This window comes from Mandrillus leucophaeus, unplaced genomic scaffold, assembly GCF_000951045.1.
Source record: "Mandrillus leucophaeus isolate KB7577 unplaced genomic scaffold, Mleu.le_1.0 Scaffold95, whole genome shotgun sequence".
NCBI lineage: Eukaryota > Metazoa > Chordata > Mammalia > Primates > Cercopithecidae > Mandrillus > Mandrillus leucophaeus.
Window position 1 is genome coordinate 3,341,233 of NW_012110363.1, and position 20,088 is coordinate 3,361,320.

Consider the following 20,088-nt stretch of genomic DNA (forward strand, 5'->3'; position numbering starts at 1 on the left):
GAGGTGAGTTAGCTAGCCTATGAGTTCACGCTTCCAGAGAGTTCTGGAGATGTGTATTCACATAGAGTTTAATGACTTCCAGAAACAGATGTATTTTGAAGTTTTTTTTTTCCTAAAGTCTGTTTATTTCTGGTAAGTAACATTGAACTATAATTTTAAAAATAATTCATAGGTAGAGCTGTTGAACTTTAATTTTTTGGACTGAAGTGGAAGTCTTTAATGAAAAGAGAAAGAACTATTGTTGAAGGTTTATGGTTCAGAAGAAAAAACAGTAGCTGATGCAAAGACGCATGTAACTGTTCAATTCAACATCACCCTTTTAGCTGTTTAGGCTAAAATGCCATTATTTGGATTTTAATTACATTTCTATATGACCACTCCCAAACAATTACTCTTAGAGAATATGAAAAGTGAATATGAAAAAACAAGTCATTTTTAACAATTTTTTTTATACTTCCTTTTATTCCTGTTAGATTCACATATATAAAAGACATTTCTGTTTAGAACAAGCCCAGTAAATGTGGGTCTAATTTCAGACTGAGACATGGCTTTGAAAATAATTAAATGCTTTGCTAATAGACAAGTCATTTATCCATACGTCTGTCTGCTGTAACCTTTTCCAGATTGGCTACTGGAGTGAAGTGGACAAAATGGTTGTTACTCTTACTGAGCTCCCTTCTGGAAATGACACCTCTGGGCTTGAGAATAAGACTGTTGTTGTCACCACAATTTTGGTAATTTGCTACATATGCCTATGTTTTACTTTGTATTTTCTTATGGATAATGTCTGCGGGAGTAGCTATTTATATTTTAGGAAAATAATACCTGTTTTGCTTCTTTTGCAATGTTTTAATCATTTACTGCATATTTACTCTGTTAAAAGGAATACACAAGATCTAGCTAAAGCATTCAAAATGTTCCTGATTTTCTTTAAGGAAGGCTACAGTTTAACTACACAGATAATTCCTTCCCTGGTGCTTACATCGGTGAACAATTGGGGAATGTCTTGAAGAGTGTTCCTCGTATTTCTGCGAGTTCTTCACCTTTCCATTCCCACCCAATACTGTGTAAATTCTTTCTTTCCATTTGGTACGTGATTTCATGATGATGTTGAGTTGTCTTTATTCTATCTAAGGAAAGATGATCTCCTTAAAGACAAGGATTGTTTCCCTTCTTTTCACTCCAAGTTTCAGCACTGGTTGGCACATAGCTAGTACACAATCAATGCATATTGAATGAATAAGGAAAAATTGAACTGGATCTTCAACACCCAGGCTTTGGATAGATGGAAGAGAGATGTGGATCACCATGGCAAGCTGTTGGTGAAATGAAATGGAGAAAATGGTGTTTGTTATAGGACAGGATTTTGTGACAAAACTATTTCATTTTATTTTCTTTTACAAAAAAAAAAAAATGGCCTTAACAGTGAAGTTGTAAATTTGTGTGATTTATTCTCCTAACAATACTGAGAGCAGATATAGATAGATTGATAAGGGATTTGAATTAAAACATTGGTAAGCAATTGAAAATCTCCTGATAAGTGCAAATTAGACATTTGAGGATTTTTGCCTTTATCATGCCATTGAGAGGAACTATCTCACTGAGACTCCAAATATCCTCGGTGCCACTTTCCAATGGAGAATATTGGACTGTGTTGATTCATTTTTTTCTTGCTTCCTTTTTCTTATGTTTACAGGGGGAAGCTACTCTCTAGCTATCCTTGTAGCATCATTCTAGGATATTGTATCTCACAGATGAAGTGAGACCTGAAGCCTGCGGGGGTAGAATCAGTACATCATCATGACAATGATCGTTTCAGTCTGTGTATCACTGGCCATGAACCTGATTTCCACATGAACCTTATCTTTGGGACAGCAGTGACACAGGGTTTTGGGTGAATGCTGGTTTGGGGATTGGCATAACCTTAATCAAGGATAAGGGTTTGGTGAATCCAAACTGGAATAAAATAGGTGTTGAGCAGTAATATTTTGCTCTAAGTCCTAATAATTACAAATATGGCTAGAGAACATACAAAGAGTTTGTGATTTTGAGTATCTTGTTCACTCGGTATGGTTACGTACAAGCCATCTTAATGAAATATAATGATAAACATACAGAGATTTTTTTGGGGAAGCATTATACTTAAAGTATTCTTCTACTGTTGTGTGTTCACCATCTATATTCTTCATTCACTCTGGCTAACAGGTAATAATTAAACCAGAAGATTTGATTCAATGAGAGTACATAATTAACACAGATATTTTAATCAGCTAAAGCAAAGTCTTTTCATATAGGAATCTCCATATGTTATGATGAAGAAAAATCATGAAATGCTTGAAGGCAATGAGCGCTATGAGGGCTACTGTGTTGACCTGGCTGCAGAAATCGCCAAACATTGTGGGTTCAAGTACAAGCTGACGATTGTTGGTGATGGCAAGTATGGGGCCAGGGATGCAGACACGAAAATTTGGAATGGGATGGTTGGAGAACTTGTATATGGGGTAAGTATAGCTCTTCTCATAGATAAAGTCATTCAATTTGAATTGTTGTTGACAGACTGCTTCCTCTCCCTGTGAAGTATCTATGTCTGAGGTTGTCGATTTCCCACATTACTCTAGAAACATTATCTTGTTGATTTGTGAACATCTGAAAGATTAAGATTGAAGCCAGAAGTAGACATGTAGATTAACTGAGACAATCATTACATCTCTCTTGAAACATATGGGCCATATGTATTGTCAAAAGGCTGCAAATGCAGAGATGTAGTGCAGATGTGTAATGATCATAGTCAAGCCAGATGGGTATACTGTGTATTCATAAAGAGGAGGGGCATTGGGGGAATAATTCCCTTTTGTTCATTCTTTACTGGGACTATACCAGGGAAAGAATTATTGCGATTTCTCTGATTTCCTCTCCTTTTTCTTTGATCCAGTGACATAACCACGATTCCCTTTTCACCATGACTCCAGGTACTATTACTTTCCTTTTTTTTCCCTTACAGAAAGCTGATATTGCAATTGCTCCATTAACTATTACCCTTGTGAGAGAAGAGGTGATTGACTTCTCAAAGCCCTTCATGAGCCTCGGGATATCTATCATGATCAAGAAGCCTCAGAAGTCCAAACCAGGAGTGTTTTCCTTTCTTGATCCTTTAGCCTATGAGATCTGGATGTGCATTGTTTTTGCCTACATTGGGGTCAGTGTAGTTTTATTCCTGGTCAGCAGATTTAGCCCCTACGAGTGGCACACTGAGGAGTTTGAAGATGGAAGAGAAACACAAAGTAGTGAATCAACTAATGAATTTGGGATTTTTAATAGTCTCTGGTTTTCCTTGGGTGCCTTTATGCAGCAAGGATGCGATATTTCGCCAAGGTTGGTTACTCACCTGCTTCAACTTTGTGCATTTTAGGTCTCAAGTGGACATTCATGGTGTTTATGAATTCACTCTAAAGAAGTTACCAGCTGCCGACTTCCTGTCCAAGTGGTTTAAGACACTTAAAGGACATCCTCTTAGCTTCGGCATAAGTCTGTGAAATATATGAACAATGTTCTGCGAATGTTGCTCATCTATTTCCCTGGTGAAATTATACACACCATGGAGAGGCTATAAAATGCATAAGGTTCCTATCATTCCATGCCTTCTTGGAGGGGTACCGTGTTTTTGCTGCATATTCTCATTTTACAGTCATCTGTGTGTTGATGCACAGACCTGTATATGGGAAAATGGGCAACGTTATTTATTAACTGCAACAGTAACACCTTGTTAGATAAAACTTCGTTGGCACACATCTCATCTCTTTTATTTTCCCATCATTAGCTCATGGAAATGGTATGCGAGAGATATTATAAAATTTTGTTTTTTCTAGGTGAGGTTACTGGATTAATATAATAGCATATTTTCAAGTACCCACAAATGCCTGGAAGGGACTAATCAGTCATTAAAAAAACCTATCCATATCGAATGGTAATACACACACATCATGGAATAAACTCACCTACCTTTAATCTCATTATGATATGTTAAATCCCTGCACTAGAATGCCTAATTATAATGAATCTACCACAAAGTGCCTATTGATTTTATTCATGTTGCACATATGAATAAGAATGATAGCCATGTTTGGCTCTTCAGAGGAATAAATCATGTTTTTCTAGTGTGATTAACATTTAAAGTCAAAATGTTTATCAGTCTACTGGCGCATTTTAATTTAGGCTCTAGTACCCTTCTTTGATTTTACAGGATATCTTAAAAACTAATGGAGCGGGTGCCTTTCATGATACAGTTTATTATGTTGTGAGTTTTTAAAATCACTTTTGAGAATAACAAGTGATTAAGAAAACTATATGAGAAGCTCAAAGATTGGCATCTTTTGCAATCTTTTTAGTATATTTCACCCAGTGAGATAAAGGAAATACATTATGTAGGCAGCAATTATCAGTAGCTTACTTCTCTGATAGTAGGTAATTCTAGCGGGAATGATTTAAAAAATTACATTTTTATGAATTATACAGACTTTTGAAATCTCAGTTTCACCAGATTCCCTGTGACTTCCCTGTGGGACTTCAGTGAATTAGGAATATGCCAATGGTATTTGCACAGCATGACATAAGAGTGTGTGTGTGTGTGTATATATACACATACACATATACATACATATATTTTTTACCTCTGACAAAATATGTAAGATTCATAGTTTTATCATCTCTGTATTTAGTTTATTTAATCTAAGTTAAAGATATATAGAGAAGTTTCTAATAATTTGGAGGAAAATACTAACCAAATTGGGGTCTCAGAGAACATTCTGGCCCGTAAAATGATAAAGAAGTAGTTCACTCTTTGGTAAGAAGGACAGTGAAGTATGTTACCCTAGTTCTGAAATGTAAGGCAATAATATCCTGTGCTATGCTTTTTGGATAGTAGGGAGAAGTGTATGTGGGTTCGTTATGGAGTAGAACCCAGTCTGGCCTGGGTTCCCGTCGATGCCTGCTCCTGGGCATGATGGCACTGCAGGTAGTTGTTTAGGTATCCAGTGTTTGTCAAGGAGTGGGAAACCTAATTGCACACAGGGACCGGAGCACAAGGCATATCAGCAATCTGTATTATCCCAGAGTCGACCATGACATATAGATGACTTCTCCTTTTCATCAAGGCCGCATCTAAATTAAGATATTTTTTCTGTGCTTTTGATTTCATTCATGAGTCATGACATTACAGTTTCACATGTAGTAACTTTTATTTCCTGGTAAGATAAACAGATTTTTAGATAGCATATTTTTCCTTGTTATTGATTGATATTTTTTCCTTCAGAATGTATTTGCTAAAAATTTATTTTATTAAAACATTTGAGATACATGTCTTTCATTTATGCTATATATGCATCTTAAAATTAAACATAGTATACTGGCAAAGTTAATGATTTTTAATGAACAAAACTATCATTTTTAAGAATGCAATGATGGTTACCCCAGTTAAGAAGAATACAGTAGCTTATTATCAGTTTTAAATAGCATGACATCCACAGATCACTTTAGAAATATCTTTAAATATTAAAAAGTATTTATAATTCTTTTCCAAGTAAAATATGGTATGAAACTATATTATTAATGTTAATAGAACACATTTAAGTTGTAATCTAGAGTGATTTATTAAATTAAGTGACTTCTCATTTGTCTGAAATTAAGTTTAGAATATCCTAACTATAAGACATGGTCTCATGGAGAATAGAATCACAGAAATTATGAAAGCAATATGCTGTAAAGGTTATTTTTATTGTCCTGTTTGCTTCCAGATTGTCCACAGTGACCCTAAAGGAATCAAATGAAGGTGTATCATTTAAAAAATGATTTAGTGGGGATTAAAAAGAAATAAGAGCATATGCACATTTCTTTACTCCTTTAGTGCTGATGCTGATGAGTGAAAGTTTTACTTTTAATTTTAGAAGTAATTTTTGTCTGTCACCATAAAATAATATTGAATTTCCTTCTCTGCATAATTTCTCAGGAACTCTTTGAGAAACATGAATTGACACTTTAAAAATACTTAAAAGTAAATAATAAATAGCTGAAGTACTTTTCGCCTTTGAATTATTTATAAGTCCAATAAAATTTTTAGATATCATGTACATTTTAAATGTACGTATTAAATCTGATATAAGGACTGGAATAGAGGACAACTTACATCTAACTTTTCTTAATTTTTACAACTGGAATAGAATGACTTATAAAAATGATTCTTAAACATATCGTAAATTATTATGCAATGTGTAGAGTTTTAAGGGATTTGAGCAGTCAGGTACTGAATCTGCGCTCTTAAATATATGATACATGTCATATAACTATACTTCCCATTGATATTAGATGAATAGTGAACATTTTGAGAGTGATTGTGTCTACATAAGGCATTTTTCAAATGTAAAATATATTTAATATCCTTTTCAGAATATATGTGAGAAGTGTTTAACTTTTTCCATCCTATCATATTTATTTAATTTTTTGTATTTCATACAGACTTTGTGATAAAGACCTTTAATTATATTCTTTTTATTTTTCCTTGCTATTTTTCTCTCTCTATCTCCTTTATTTTAGCAACTGATGTTTTTATATAAAAAACCTTTTCATTTAAATTAGCTTCTCTCCTTTCTTAACTGCTTGAGTGGTTCATTCTACAAATATTTCCCAAGTGTTTGATCTAGTATATGTTTCATCAAAAGATTTATTTCTTAATGTTAATTGTCAGAAACTTTAGATCATAAATTGCCAAGCATGATTTAAATTTTTAGAAATATCACTTATTCACACTAGCAAGTCTAATTGTTAGACATAGCAGAGTTACTGACAACAAAGAATTGGTTATTTTTATTGGTTTATCAATATCACTTAAATTCTTAGTTATGTGCAGAATCCCATCAAATCTTTCAAAATAATACAGTATATATCTTTTGCTGTATCTCTATACCTGTATTCCCCTACTTCAGGTTTTAAAGTAAATTATTGGGAATCTATTAAGCTTTTAAAAACTATTCTATGTAAGAATTTGTAGTCAGAAAAATATTGTTATTTTATTATACCTCAAACTAGAAATTTATATCTTCACAGACTTTTAAATGTATAATTTGTTTTCTTTAAGTTTTTTTTTTTTTTTTTTTTGAGACAGCGTCTTGCTGGAACAGGGTCATAGCCATCCATACCCTGAAGCCGTCTGATTTTTATTCATTAATAGTTATATTTGGTGCGATATCTTTGCTTGTAGCTTTATTTTTCCTCATTTTTCTCTCCTGTGCTGTATCTAATACCAATGTTTTACATACGTAAGATTAACAAAATTTGGGGCCATTTTTGTTTTGGAAATTGAGTGAATTAAAGGGAGGGTTTCTTTGGTCTTAAAGTTATATCTGTGGAGTATGCTTTTATTTAATTTTTGATTTTGTTCATAAACATTGTTATGAGCTTTGCTGGTGATATTACATTCTCTTGTTTATGTTTACTTACATAATGAGTGGATAAATTTTTATGAGTATTTGTAAATTTCTTGAAATTGCTTTCTTATGGGATTCATATCAAACTATTTGGGCATTACAATTATGGAAGTATTCCAGAAATCAGAAGTTCTGACCTGTGTGTATGCTGTTAAATTTAGCTACTCTGTACTCCTTGCCCAAAATGTTTAATGATTTCCAGTTTCGTTAACTATATTGAAAAATATAAAATTAAATATTCCCCTATAAGTCAATATTTGCATAATACTGTTAACTTGTTTTTTATTAGGTCATTCATTTCACTTTACAAATCCATTTCATACTTGTTATTAGATCCCTCTCTGGGCGCATTGTTGGAGGTGTGTGGTGGTTCTTTACCCTGATCATAATCTCCTCCTACACGGCTAACTTAGCTGCCTTCCTGACTGTAGAGAGGATGGTGTCTCCCATCGAAAGTGCTGAGGATCTTTCTAAGCAAACAGAAATTGCTTATGGAACATTAGACTCTGGCTCCACTAAAGAGTTTTTCAGGGTAAGAGATTCTGCTTTGTAGTTTCTGATTTTGTTCCTGAAATTTAACCTATTTAAACTTTGTTTCCCTCCCATAGTCAATTCCAAGGTACTATGTGAAAGTAACCCTAATTCTATTTCTGTTCTTGACCTTGTCTCTGCTTCTGACCCTTCCCTATCCCAATACTTAGGTCTAGCTCTAATTTCTGACTCCTAACTCCTCAAGAGAAAAACCACAATGTTGCAATGAAATCTGTTTTACCAAAATTGATTGTCCTTTTGGAACAACGTTGAAGCAAAGTATAGTTAAGATTAGATTATTATGTTTTCAACAAAACATCTTATTTTTGTTTGATTTTAAATAAATATGACTGCATTTATCTTACCTAGTTCATAATTGAAAAACTCACATTCAAATCAATTATGTTAATTATGTGTGAGGAAACAGATTATGTTCATATGTGTTGATTCTGAATTTTCTGTGCAAAGCTTCCAAGGAAAAGCCAGCGAAGGCCCTCCACTTCCTAACTTTTAAAATATGTAGCATATTTATACTGTGTCTATTAGATGTAGGTGACTTTTTTAACTTTTGTTCTTACGCTCTCTTTTTATAGGATAAGCCCAAAGGCCTGATGTTGGCATAATTTTCTTTCTTTCTACTATTGTGTGTATAAAACAACTCTTTCTATGAAAATGTTTAAATGCAGCTGATTAACATAGGTCTAAAGGCAATATTGGTGACATATAATGGTCTCTGATAATCTATAAATATCTTCAAATATATCTGAGTTTGAGTGAGATCTAGTCCAACTTATTCATGAATTAGGATTAGGACCTTCAAATGACCATCAGAATTTGAAGACTATCTCATGCTACATTACCTCTGGTCTCTTTTCTGAATAACTTCAGTTCAGCTGAAGATACTATGGGAGAAAGGGTTCTGGGAGTGGGAGTGGTAGAACCATAGCTAATAACAGGTAGTAACTTGGGTGTATGTGAAGAGTGCAGGACCTTGAATTAGGTACCTCAATTTAAGTGCAAAGATGTGGACCATCAGCAGCTTTTTTTACTTTAATGCAGATTTTAGTATGAATCTTGTAATGTAGATTTGCCACTAATGACAATGTATTATCATTTCTAAACATATAGGCAACATGTGTATGAATACTCAGTTTTAAAATGTTGTATGTTCCTCAATTAGAAGTGCATTTAAAAGCATTTTTAATATTTGTATGCAGTGTGGCTTGCTTTTATCTTATTTGGAAAAATTAGGTGCTCCCTCTTGAAGTAAATGAGATCTACGAGAATGATGCAGATGCCTGTTATAACATGATTTACTTGGTGCTACTTTTGTTGATTAAAATGATTTTTTTTTTTTTTTTTTTTAGACGGAGTCTCACTCTGTGGCCCAGGCTGGAGTGCCATGGTGTGATCGTGGCTCACTGCAAGCTCCGCCTCCCGGGTTCACGCCAGCCTCCTGAGTAGCTGGGACTACAGTCGCCTGCTACCACACCCAGCTAATTTTTTTTTTTTTTTTTGTATTTTTAGTAGAGACGGAGTTTCACCGTGTTAACCAGGATGGTCTCGATCTCCTGACCTCGTGATCCGCCCGCCTCGGCCTCCTAAATTGCTGGGATTACAGGCGTGAGCCACTGCACCTGGTCGATTAAAATAATCTTAATTATTTTCAGACACTCTCTTCCAGTTGAGCATGCATCTGTGGAGAGTCTCAGTTATTACCTTCTTTGGACAATAGTAGTACCAGTTACTTTTCACTACTACACGTTCACATTCACAAAGCTTTTCAGTATATCTTCACTGAGTCAATCATAGAAACACGTGTCTTAATCACCAAGGTGCTAGAATCGTGTGCCCAATGTATTCACATTCCCTAGTAGACAAGATAAGAAAGCTAGTTGAGTCTGGGAAAAGAATGTTGCTACTTTTCTGTTTCAGTGCACTAACTTCAAGGAGCCCATTTGTTCCAATATGCAGTTGTGGAGGTTTTATAAGGTTGTGGAGCTTTTCTTCCCTAGAGTAATAGAGAAGTGATGATGGATAGTTAGCCAACTGATGACTTCTATCTATCAGTATAGCTCCCCAAAGAAGTCTCTTATCCGTTACCTGTTTTAACCTAACAATATTTCTGTCTGATAGTGAGGGCAATGATTTTTGTTTGATATCTGTGCATTATTAAACAGAAGCTCAGATAATTTTGGGTATTTGATTAAATCCATGCAACTAATAAATATGCTGAGGTCTTTTCCTCCTAGCCAGGGTTCTTTCTATACACTATTTTTCCTTGTGCAGCAAAGTCTCTGGATTTATTTCACTGCCTTCGTGCTCTGTTCTTGGTTACATCCACACTTGCTTGTGTAATGCTAGAACATCAGACACGGTTGAAACCCAAGCAAGTCCTCACCATTCCTCTCAAACTATCTCCAAAAGGAACTGTTGATGAAATGACATTGGCTAGGTCTCAGTGCGTATAATGTTGTAGTGAGCTTCTCCTTATCTAGAGAAAGAAGAATGTGGGCTCAAACTTGTTTAAAATCACACTATTCTGTTTGTACCAAAAAACAAGCCAACAAAACAGCAGGCATCACCAAAGAGAATAGGAACTTTATATGTTTATTCTTTCATTGAAGTATTTGACATGGTTGCAATTTTGGAAATTATGTATATTAAAGTTTTGTGTCTTCAAGTTGAATTAAATAAAAATGTTACTAGTTCATGAGTAATTTTGAGCAATTTTGCTAACTGTATTACAATAATATTTGATAATTGGATGCTGTGATGACAATAGTGAGGAAAATCTTATTTATGCTTCTGATTCTCAAAATGTTTTCTAGGATACTATGGCTTTCCAACTGTATCCATCAAGTATCATACTTTTCACATAGAGTTGACTGAATTAGTACAGGGAAACTGCATAACAGATTCCGTTTGAGTCAATAACTTTTTTTCATAGAACGTTATGTAAAATATTGAACAAAATGAAGCTAATTTAGAGACATTTTAAAGACAAAAAGATTTGATTTTCATTAATATTGTTTCCTTAAATCATAGGGTGAACTGCAGTATGTCTATGGGCTATAGTGTGGTTGAATTGCTGAGTTTCTGTGGAAAAATATGGCAAACGGAATTCTTGTTTCTATACCTAAAATTAACATTCACCACAGGTCTTGGGTTCATCCTCTCTCAACTTTCCTTTGGTTCTAAGGAATTTTGGGACATCTGTGTAAGGTAGATACAGAACAGGGTGAATGCTGGCAGACTGATTATTATGCTGTCCAGCCTATCAGGAAAGGGATATGGATGAAGTGGGCTGAAGCAAGACTGAAAACATGTATTGCTTACTTTGTTCTCTGCTCATTCATTATGCTTACTTTCCGAGTCAAGACCCAGTAAAATAGCTGATTACACATGCAATAATGCACTTTTATCACTTGCTAATCTTTAAAGTTCTAACATTTATCTTCATGTTTTGTAGTGTGGCTTAATTTGGCTTTAGTGATAGCTTTGTCCCTTTTATGGTCATTTACAACTGGGAATTTTATTAGTTATATTATTGCTAAATTTTCTGCTATCACTGAGTTTATCAAGTCAACTGATAAATTAGTTTTCATCATAGCCAGAGATTTGGATTTAGCATTGCAGACATGGATTTGAGAAGTTAGGTCATTTTCTAAATTTCAAATAGTAACTAACTGAAAGATAAAAAGTAAGTTGAGGCCATTTAGAAATTAAAGTCCAATTCTAAAACAGGATTCACAATTTTGAACTCCTAGTCTTTTGTCTCAATGTCAATTGTTTCCTGAAAGTATATTCTTGTTGAAATAAAAGCACTTCATATAAATTTATAAGATGAATATTTTGTTTAATAGTTAGGGATCTGTTTTGTACTGACATGATGTTTGTTTTTCCATTAAAGTCTAAGATATTTTCAGATTTCAGGTAAATCATAACAAACCACATTATATTAATATTACTTTAGTAAAGTCAGTGAGTATGTAATTGTCATAGAAGTTCAATTTAAGCTGCAGATTTTCTAATTTAAAATCTATACTTTTCTTCAGTGATGATCATTAAACGAAACATTCATGAAATATTTACTTTGTTTGCTTGAAAGAGAGAGTAAATGGAGAACAATCTTGTAACCACCAAGAGATGTGAGGAAAACGAGTCTGTCTTCATTTTCTGCAGTTTTCTGTTTATGGAACTCATGCACATCCTTGTACAGAGTGAATGATAAAGTCTGAATCATTTCGGAGTTACTGATCATCCCTAATTATAGTGCCACTGTAGCATACCTATAATTAAGAGAGAATTAGCCTTTCAATTATAAGCCACTATTTTTAGAGCTTCACATTTTAATAATCTCTTATCTCAATAAAATAGGACAGATCTTGAATTAGATGACTTTGTGTAGAAAATGATTGTATAGGACCCATATGCAGTATGTTACTACAGAAGCTTTGATTTTTAAGGACAGGAAATGGTTTTCTTATCTAAACCTATCATTGGCCTGTCAAACCACAAAGCACAAGTATTAGCTTGCAGATAGGAAGTAGCTCTTCGTGCCTGTGCTGTCTCCCACACTGCAATCTGTTCCTTCTGGTTGTCTCCTCTGGGAGGATGAGGGACACAGATTGTTCTCTAAATATATGGTCTACTTTGATGATAATGTTGAAAGAAAAAGATTCTGAACATTGCCAAAATAAAGGTATTTGCCTTCTTGTTTAATGCAGTTTGTTCCATCTGCAAAAGATATTTAATCTGGTAGTAAACCACGAGACTCTACTGTTATTACTCAGCATTGTAGACTTTTTATAGAGTTTAGAAATAGTATAAATAATGGATAACTAATATTAATGCAGCTGTTACTTACCAGTGAAATAATTAGTTTGAAATTTTCCATGTGCATACATGGTCTCCTATATAATCAATATTACAAGAGAATTAAAATAATTGAGAGCATTTTTTTTTAAAAGACGGTAACCTTTTTTCAACTCTCTCTATGGCTTACAATATACTTATTTATATTTACATATGAAAACATTCCTGAAATATAATTGCAAATAAAAATGTTCTAGCCATTATGACACTTCTTCTATGGAACTATATGAATTGCTATTTCATTAAAGTTACATTTAAATCAGTTATTGTTTGTGTTTAGTAATAATACAGCGTGATTTCTTTTTTGACATGTTATAAATAATGGATTTCACGAATCTGTGATTCACCATACTTATTTTATTATTCCTGGTATTGCTAATGATTTATCTGCCACAGTTGCCTCTACTGCCTATTTCTATGAAGGCAGAAATATGTATGTCTATGATACATATGTATATATCTATTTATCAATACATAATATCTTTCAAATATTTTGGAAATAAAATGAGTATGGCCATTTGTGTCTCTATATATGTAGAACATTACTCATATCGTAATAGACCTTTCATAGATGTGTCATCCATGCTGAAATATTTAAATAGTTTCAAAAATAGTAGGTGTTAAATAAATGCTAAATGTGAATAAATAAGGAAAAAATAGCATCGTATGCATATGTTGCAAGTCACTCATGCATGGTTAGTCATCTATTACAAATTTTTCTTTCTTAGTTTTTTGGGGGCTTGATTATAGCAGAACAATCTGCACAGCTGACAACTCTTGCATGCCCAATCCTTCTGTAGATGATCCAGGAGACGTTAAAATCGTTTCCTCTCTGGTTGGCAGTTTTTCTTTCTCTGACATTTTAATTTTTATCACCATTCCACAGAACATCTGAGAAAGCATTGAATTCATAAAGCATCCTAAATGTATTTATGAATACATTTAGCCTAAGTTGCCTTCGGGAGAACCCATGATCTCTGATTTCAGCTAACACTAGTAGGTTAACAATACTGGAAGGGTCAAAATGTTCCCTTTAAAATGTATTGCCCAGTTTAAGGACCGTGCAGCTCATTCAGTAGTTCTTAAATTTCACAGGAAGAGAAAAATAAGGAAATGTAGAGGAAGCCATGATGAAACATATGTTTTTGGTGACCCAGTGCTAAGGAAGGTGTATGTCTGCTTGTTGAATTGTAATTGTTGTGCAAAGTGGCAGCTTTTCCCAGGGTAGATGTGTTATTTTGGTCATTCTCTTTCCATAACTATTCTTTGTAAATATTAATGTGTTCTGTAACCATGCAATTGTGTCTTTTAAAGACCAGTCTTGCGATACACTGGCTAAATAATTTGACTAATCAGATTACAGGAGACTTTCTATTATTGTCCATACCAAAGAGAAAGCATTCATTTTCATACCAATAGCAGATCATGAGAACAATTCATCTAGAAGGAAAGGTTAAAACAATACAGAAGTGATTTGGGTTTAGTCTCTCATTTCAAAACCTTTCTAAAATTCCTGTTTAAATGCTTCACAGAAAATATTAATTTCAGAATAAATTACAGGTGCTTAAATGCCTTAGATTTCAATTCACTTTATTATTTTATTTAACTAAAAGAATCATCTCTGCCTACCTGTGTTGGATCTTTCACACTAGTTGCCATGGTGATAAACATGGTCCCAGAGCTCTGTAGAGAAGAGGATGGAATTGTTCAATTATTTAAATATATAGGAATCAAATCTCAACTAAATATAAGTATTATTGATAACATTTTGAAAATTATTCAATTAGACTTTTGATATTTGAAGGAAAATTTGATGGTTCACTTCTATAATCCTAACACTTTTGGAGGCCAAGGCAGGCAGATCACGAGGTCAAGAGATCAAGACCATCTTGGTCAACATGGTGAAAATCCATCTCTACTAAAAATAAAATCCAAAAATTAACTGGGTGTGATGGCATGCGCCCAGCTACTCTGGAGGCCGAGGAAAGAGAATAGCTTGAACCCTGGAGGTGGTGGTTGCAGTAAGCCGAGATCATGCTACTGCACTGCAGCCAGGCAACAGAGCGAGACTACGTCTCAAAAAAAAAAAAGAAAAGAAAATTTGATATTAAAGTAATTTATATTTTGCATTTCTGGCAGATAATTTTGCCCTAGCTTCTACTAAGTGATTAGCCAAAGCAAAGAAATTGGTAAAGGTGGTTGCTTATTTTCATAGGGAAATGATTTTTTGTTTATTTGTTTGCTTGTTTCTTCAGACAGGGCCTCACTCTGTCACCCAGGCTGCAATGCAATGGCACAGTAATGGCTCACTGCAACCTCAACCTCCTGGCTTGAACTAATCCTCCTGAGTAGCTGGGACCATAAGTGTTCATCACCACGCTCAATCAGTTTCTAAATTTTTTTGTAGAAACGGGATCTCCCTATGTTGCCCAGGCTGGTCTCGAGCTCCTGGGCACAAGTGATCCTCCCACCCTGGCCTCCCAGAATGCAGATATTATAGGTGTGAGCCACCTTGCCCAGCCCAAAAATGAAATTTTAAAAATAAAATGGAAATTGGACAAATCAAGCGATGACAAATATTCTTAAAGTTTCAAAATACGATATTTCATAGTGTCTTTAAAGGAACAAAGATCTTATCATAGTAGAAGATGTTTTATAGATTCTAAAATTTATAGTATCTCTCTCAAATCTTATAGTCTATGTGGCTTCTTTAACAATGTTGAGTAGAATTAAAAGTTTCATATTAGCATTAAAATTTAAACAAAATTAGAGGCTTGTGTGAATATTTGTGCTTTTCAAAATGAAATATACCAAGCATTAAAATGATTGCAGACATGTTATTGTGGCTAGCATCTGATAAATACAAATAAGAAATATATAAGATTACCTTTTCTTACCTGTATATAAAAAGTATAAAGTCATTGTCCTATATAATTTTGCTTCAAATACTTTTCTGACTCGTCTTTCATTCCTGACATAGCAAAAAGAATGTAGACTTAAGCTAAATCCTTTCATAAGGCAGACAGTGATGACTGATGAAACAACTTTGATCTTTTTATCAGAAAGATTGAGATCAGAGCCTTCAAACATTTGTTTCAGGATACAGATACACTTTCCATGTATGGGTTAGTAATGTGATATTTGAGGATAAGAAATGTAGAAAGTATCATGGTCATTGACTTACCAAAGGGATTTATACTGATACTACAAGGGGCCCATTCTGTCTTGTGTATATTAGTGGGATTTTCCTGGTTACTTTTGAATTTGCAGCCATTTTTCCTTTTATGTTACTTCCTAAATTCTAGGGTTTTGTTGTTGTTGTTGTTGTTGTTGTTCATTTCCTTATTTTGAAATCAAGTTCAGTGCTTGTTTTTTTGTTCATAGTCAAATTTTCTTAAGGTTGTTAGAACCTTCCTTCTTTCCTTCTTTCCTTCCTTCCTTCCTTCCTTCCTTCCTTCCTTCCTTCCTTCCTTCCTTCCTTCCCTCTTTCATTCTTTCTTGTAACCTCAAAATATTGAAACACTGCTCTTTAGCTTGGCAGTGGGATATATAGAGATATTTCCTAAAGCAATGGTAGCTGGTTACAGAGTACAGTGCAAATGGTCTCGTAGTGTTCCTAGTTTCCAAAAAACCAACTGTGCTGCCCTGAAAATTTGTTCATTTATAATGAAAAAGAATATCACAGACTTTTAAGTTAGGGTAGTTCGCTAACACAACCAATTTTTCTCATAATTACATTCACTTTTTAATTGCATAAACACACACACATACACACAAACATTGAAAATGCAGTATTTCTGAATTCATGTTGTTGAGGTTAGATCAAGATGCTGAATTAAAATATTTTAAAAGCCATTATCTCACATTGCAGATAAGTTCCTTCTATGTGGTGATCTCTAATGTCCATATCATCTGTAAACACAGAAGTTAGATTACAAATGAGCTTCCAATTTATGTTCATATTAGAGATACCATGACATTTATTGAGTTAATCATCCAAACAATTCTTGAATATACCTTACAAATTCGTTAAGAGTCACTATTTTTATTGACAATCTAATTTATTTTGTTACAGTTTTCATTGTTATGGTCTTTAGAAAGTTCTTACAAGATCAAAGCTTGTATCTTAAGTATTTTCATTTATTTGTCCTAATTCTGGCTTAATTGTTTTCTTTTGCATATTATAGACACATCAAATATATGGAGAGAACTATCATCTCTTTCTTAACTTTTCTTATCACTAACCTTAAAATTCTAAATTCCCTCAACCATTAATTATTATATTTTCAAACCCTTCTTATGGTTTTCACATATTTTAATTGCAGGTTTGCCCATGTTATTCTTACAATGTGATATATAGATCTGGGGTCTGATTTCATCTACTTATAGAGGATCTTTTAAATTTTTTTTTTATTTCAATAGGTTTTGGGAGAACAGGTGATGTTTGGTTACATGAATCAGTTCTTTAGTGGTGATTTCTGAGGATCTTGACCTGAATCTGAAAATTAAGACTTCAGACCACAATTTCAATCTGAACATTTGTGTTGTTCAGGCAGCCCAGTGTTTACATGGAGAAAAAAAAAAGACTCTAATGAAATCATGCATTCTTCAGTTACTACAATCACACCATTCTCTATTACTCCATTGCTATTTATTTTGCTCACTTATTATATCCTCCTTGGCCTTTAAAGTATTTGAAATTAAAATTCTGTTATCTAGACTCTATAATTTCATTTAAAATCTTTAAGTTGATTAGCTTTTGTGGTAACTGCATGGAATTAATCGTTTGCCTTAATTTGAAGTTTACTGAAAACCTGGTTGATTTTAATGAATTGTGGTAAGCCTCATGTATTCTATTCTATGAATATGAATTGATTGAAGTTACATGCCAACTTTTGCATTCACTCCTGTTTAATTTTACATTAGTTTTTTTTGTTTGTTTGTTTTTTGGGTTTTTTTTTTTTTTTTGCTCATTTTCCTAATCCCATAACACTGATTCTATCATATACAATAGTAATATCTGCAAATTTGAAATATTTGTCACGTATATCTTCATCCAGATTGTTGACTGAAATACTAGACATAATGGAAATAAGTATATAATCAGTGGTATAACAGCAGCTTCTGTTGAAATCAGCATTTGTATACAAAGAAATATTCAATGTTTTTAAAATATGATTGATATTTTCATCACAAACTCGTCTAATTTCCATAAACCTAATTTTCTATCTCAGCCACAAAAATATGATATACTTTTCAAATGTTTTGATCGTAATCAAGATGTTCGTGATAGATCTTGAATGCATCAATTGAACAACACTATTAAAAATAACACTATTGGCCGGGCGGGGTGGCTCACACCTGTAATCCCAGCACTTTGGGAGACCGAGGCGGGCAGATCACGAGGTCAGGAGATCGAGACCATCCTGGCTAACACGGTGAAACACCATCTCTACTAAAAAAATACAAAAATAATTAGCCGGGCGTGGTGGCGGGTGCCCGTGGTCCCAGCTACTTGGGAGACTGAGGCAGGAGAATGGCGTGAACCTGGGAGGCGGAGCTTGCAGTGAGCCCAGATCGCGCCACTGCACTCCAGCCTGGGTGACTGAGCAAGACTCTGTCTCAGAAAAATGAATAAATAAATAAATAAATAACACTATTAAAAATGAAAGATGGGGTCATAGGGGTATCACTTGCTCTTCCTCTACATTATCAATTCACATTGTATGTGTATATGTGCACATATAGTTAATACATAAGGTATAAAGAGTAGGCATTCCATTAATTATGTCATTTACCATTCATAAGGGAATGAGAACATATGGAAATAACATTTGCATTGTCAACTTTAAAGTCATCGCTTTTTAAGCATAAAAATTACCAAAAGATAAGATTCTGTGAATACTACAAGCATTAGCATGTGATATGGTTAGCCTTTGGATCACCACCCAAATTTCATCTTGAATTGTAATCCCTATAACCCCCGTAATCCCCATGTGTCAAGGGAGAGTCCAGGTGGAGGTAATTGATTCATGGAGGCGGTTTTCCCCATGCTGTTCTTGTGATAGTGAGTGAGTTCTCATGAGATCTGATGGTTTTTTAAGTGGCTCTCATCCTTTGCTCGGCACTTCCTCCTGCCACCTTGTGAAGAAGGTACTTTGCTTCCCCTTTGCTTTTCGCTGTGATTTTAAGTTAAATGAGTCCTCCCCAGCCATGCTGAACTGTGAGTGAGTCAAACTCTTCCTTTTATAAATTACCCAGTCTTGTCCAGTTCTTTATAATAGTATGAAAACGAACTTATATAACATGACTCTAGTTTGATCACATTTGAGAGTAATTTCAAAACGCCAAAGAGAGCTCTGAGACTTAGCTTTACTTGTGGTGGATTAAAATGCTGCGACGGCCTCTAGTCTATTCAAGCCTCAATTTACTTATAAATTATATGTAGATATTTACTGGATTGCTCCAAATTTTATAATATTGTTAAGTGACTTTTTTGTTTTTACCAAAACATTTTTAATCTAAACTCTATGCTGAGGATTTTTATGGTTTAGTGTATATACACATCTATTGAAAATTTGGATATCCAGGTGTTATTCTTGGTTCTTCTATGGGCTAATGAGTTATGCTAACTTGGGAAAGGTAATCTTTTTGAATCTTGATTCTCTAATAAATGGCTTAGATTGTAAAATTTTTAGATTTTTAAGATTCATTCTAGTACTAATCATTTGAAAACCATAAACTGTTACAAATACTTATAATTGGCCGGGCGCGGTGGCTCACGCCTGTAATCCCAGCACTTCGGGAGGCCAAGGCAGGTGGATCACGAGGTCAGGAATTCAAGAGCAGTCTGGCCAACATGGTGAAACCCCATCTCTACTAAAAATATACAAAAATAGCCAGGCATGGTGGCGGGCGCCTGTAATCCCAGCTACTCGGGATGCTGAGGCAGGAGAATCACTTGAACCTAGGAGGTGGAGATTGCAGTGAGTGGAGATGGCGCCATTGCACTCCTAGGCTGGAGTGAGACTCCATCTCAAAAAACAAACAAACAAACAAACAAACAAACAAACAAAAAACAGTTATAGGCGGGGCGTGGTGGTGCACACCTGTAATCCCGGCACTTTGAAAGGCTGAAGCAGGTGAATCAACTGAGGTCAGGAATTTGAGACCAGCCTGACCAGCATGGTGAAACCCTATCTCT

The 20,088-nt window shown here is 34.3% G+C and overlaps 1 protein-coding gene across 6 annotated transcripts in view; it reads left to right on the forward strand.

The window, feature by feature from the left end:
• GRIA2 (glutamate receptor, ionotropic, AMPA 2) overlaps positions 1–20,088 on the forward strand; it is a 148,057-nt gene that overhangs the window by 117,036 nt on the left and 10,933 nt on the right. For all 6 annotated transcript variants that reach the window (XM_011970504.1, XM_011970500.1, XM_011970498.1 and 3 more), the window contains exons 9-12: positions 624–734; positions 2,295–2,501; positions 3,002–3,372; positions 7,809–8,007. In XM_011970504.1, coding sequence (XP_011825894.1) covers positions 624–734; positions 2,295–2,501; positions 3,002–3,372; positions 7,809–8,007 — 888 coding nt within the window. The remainder of the gene's footprint in view (positions 1–623; positions 735–2,294; positions 2,502–3,001; positions 3,373–7,808; positions 8,008–20,088) is intronic.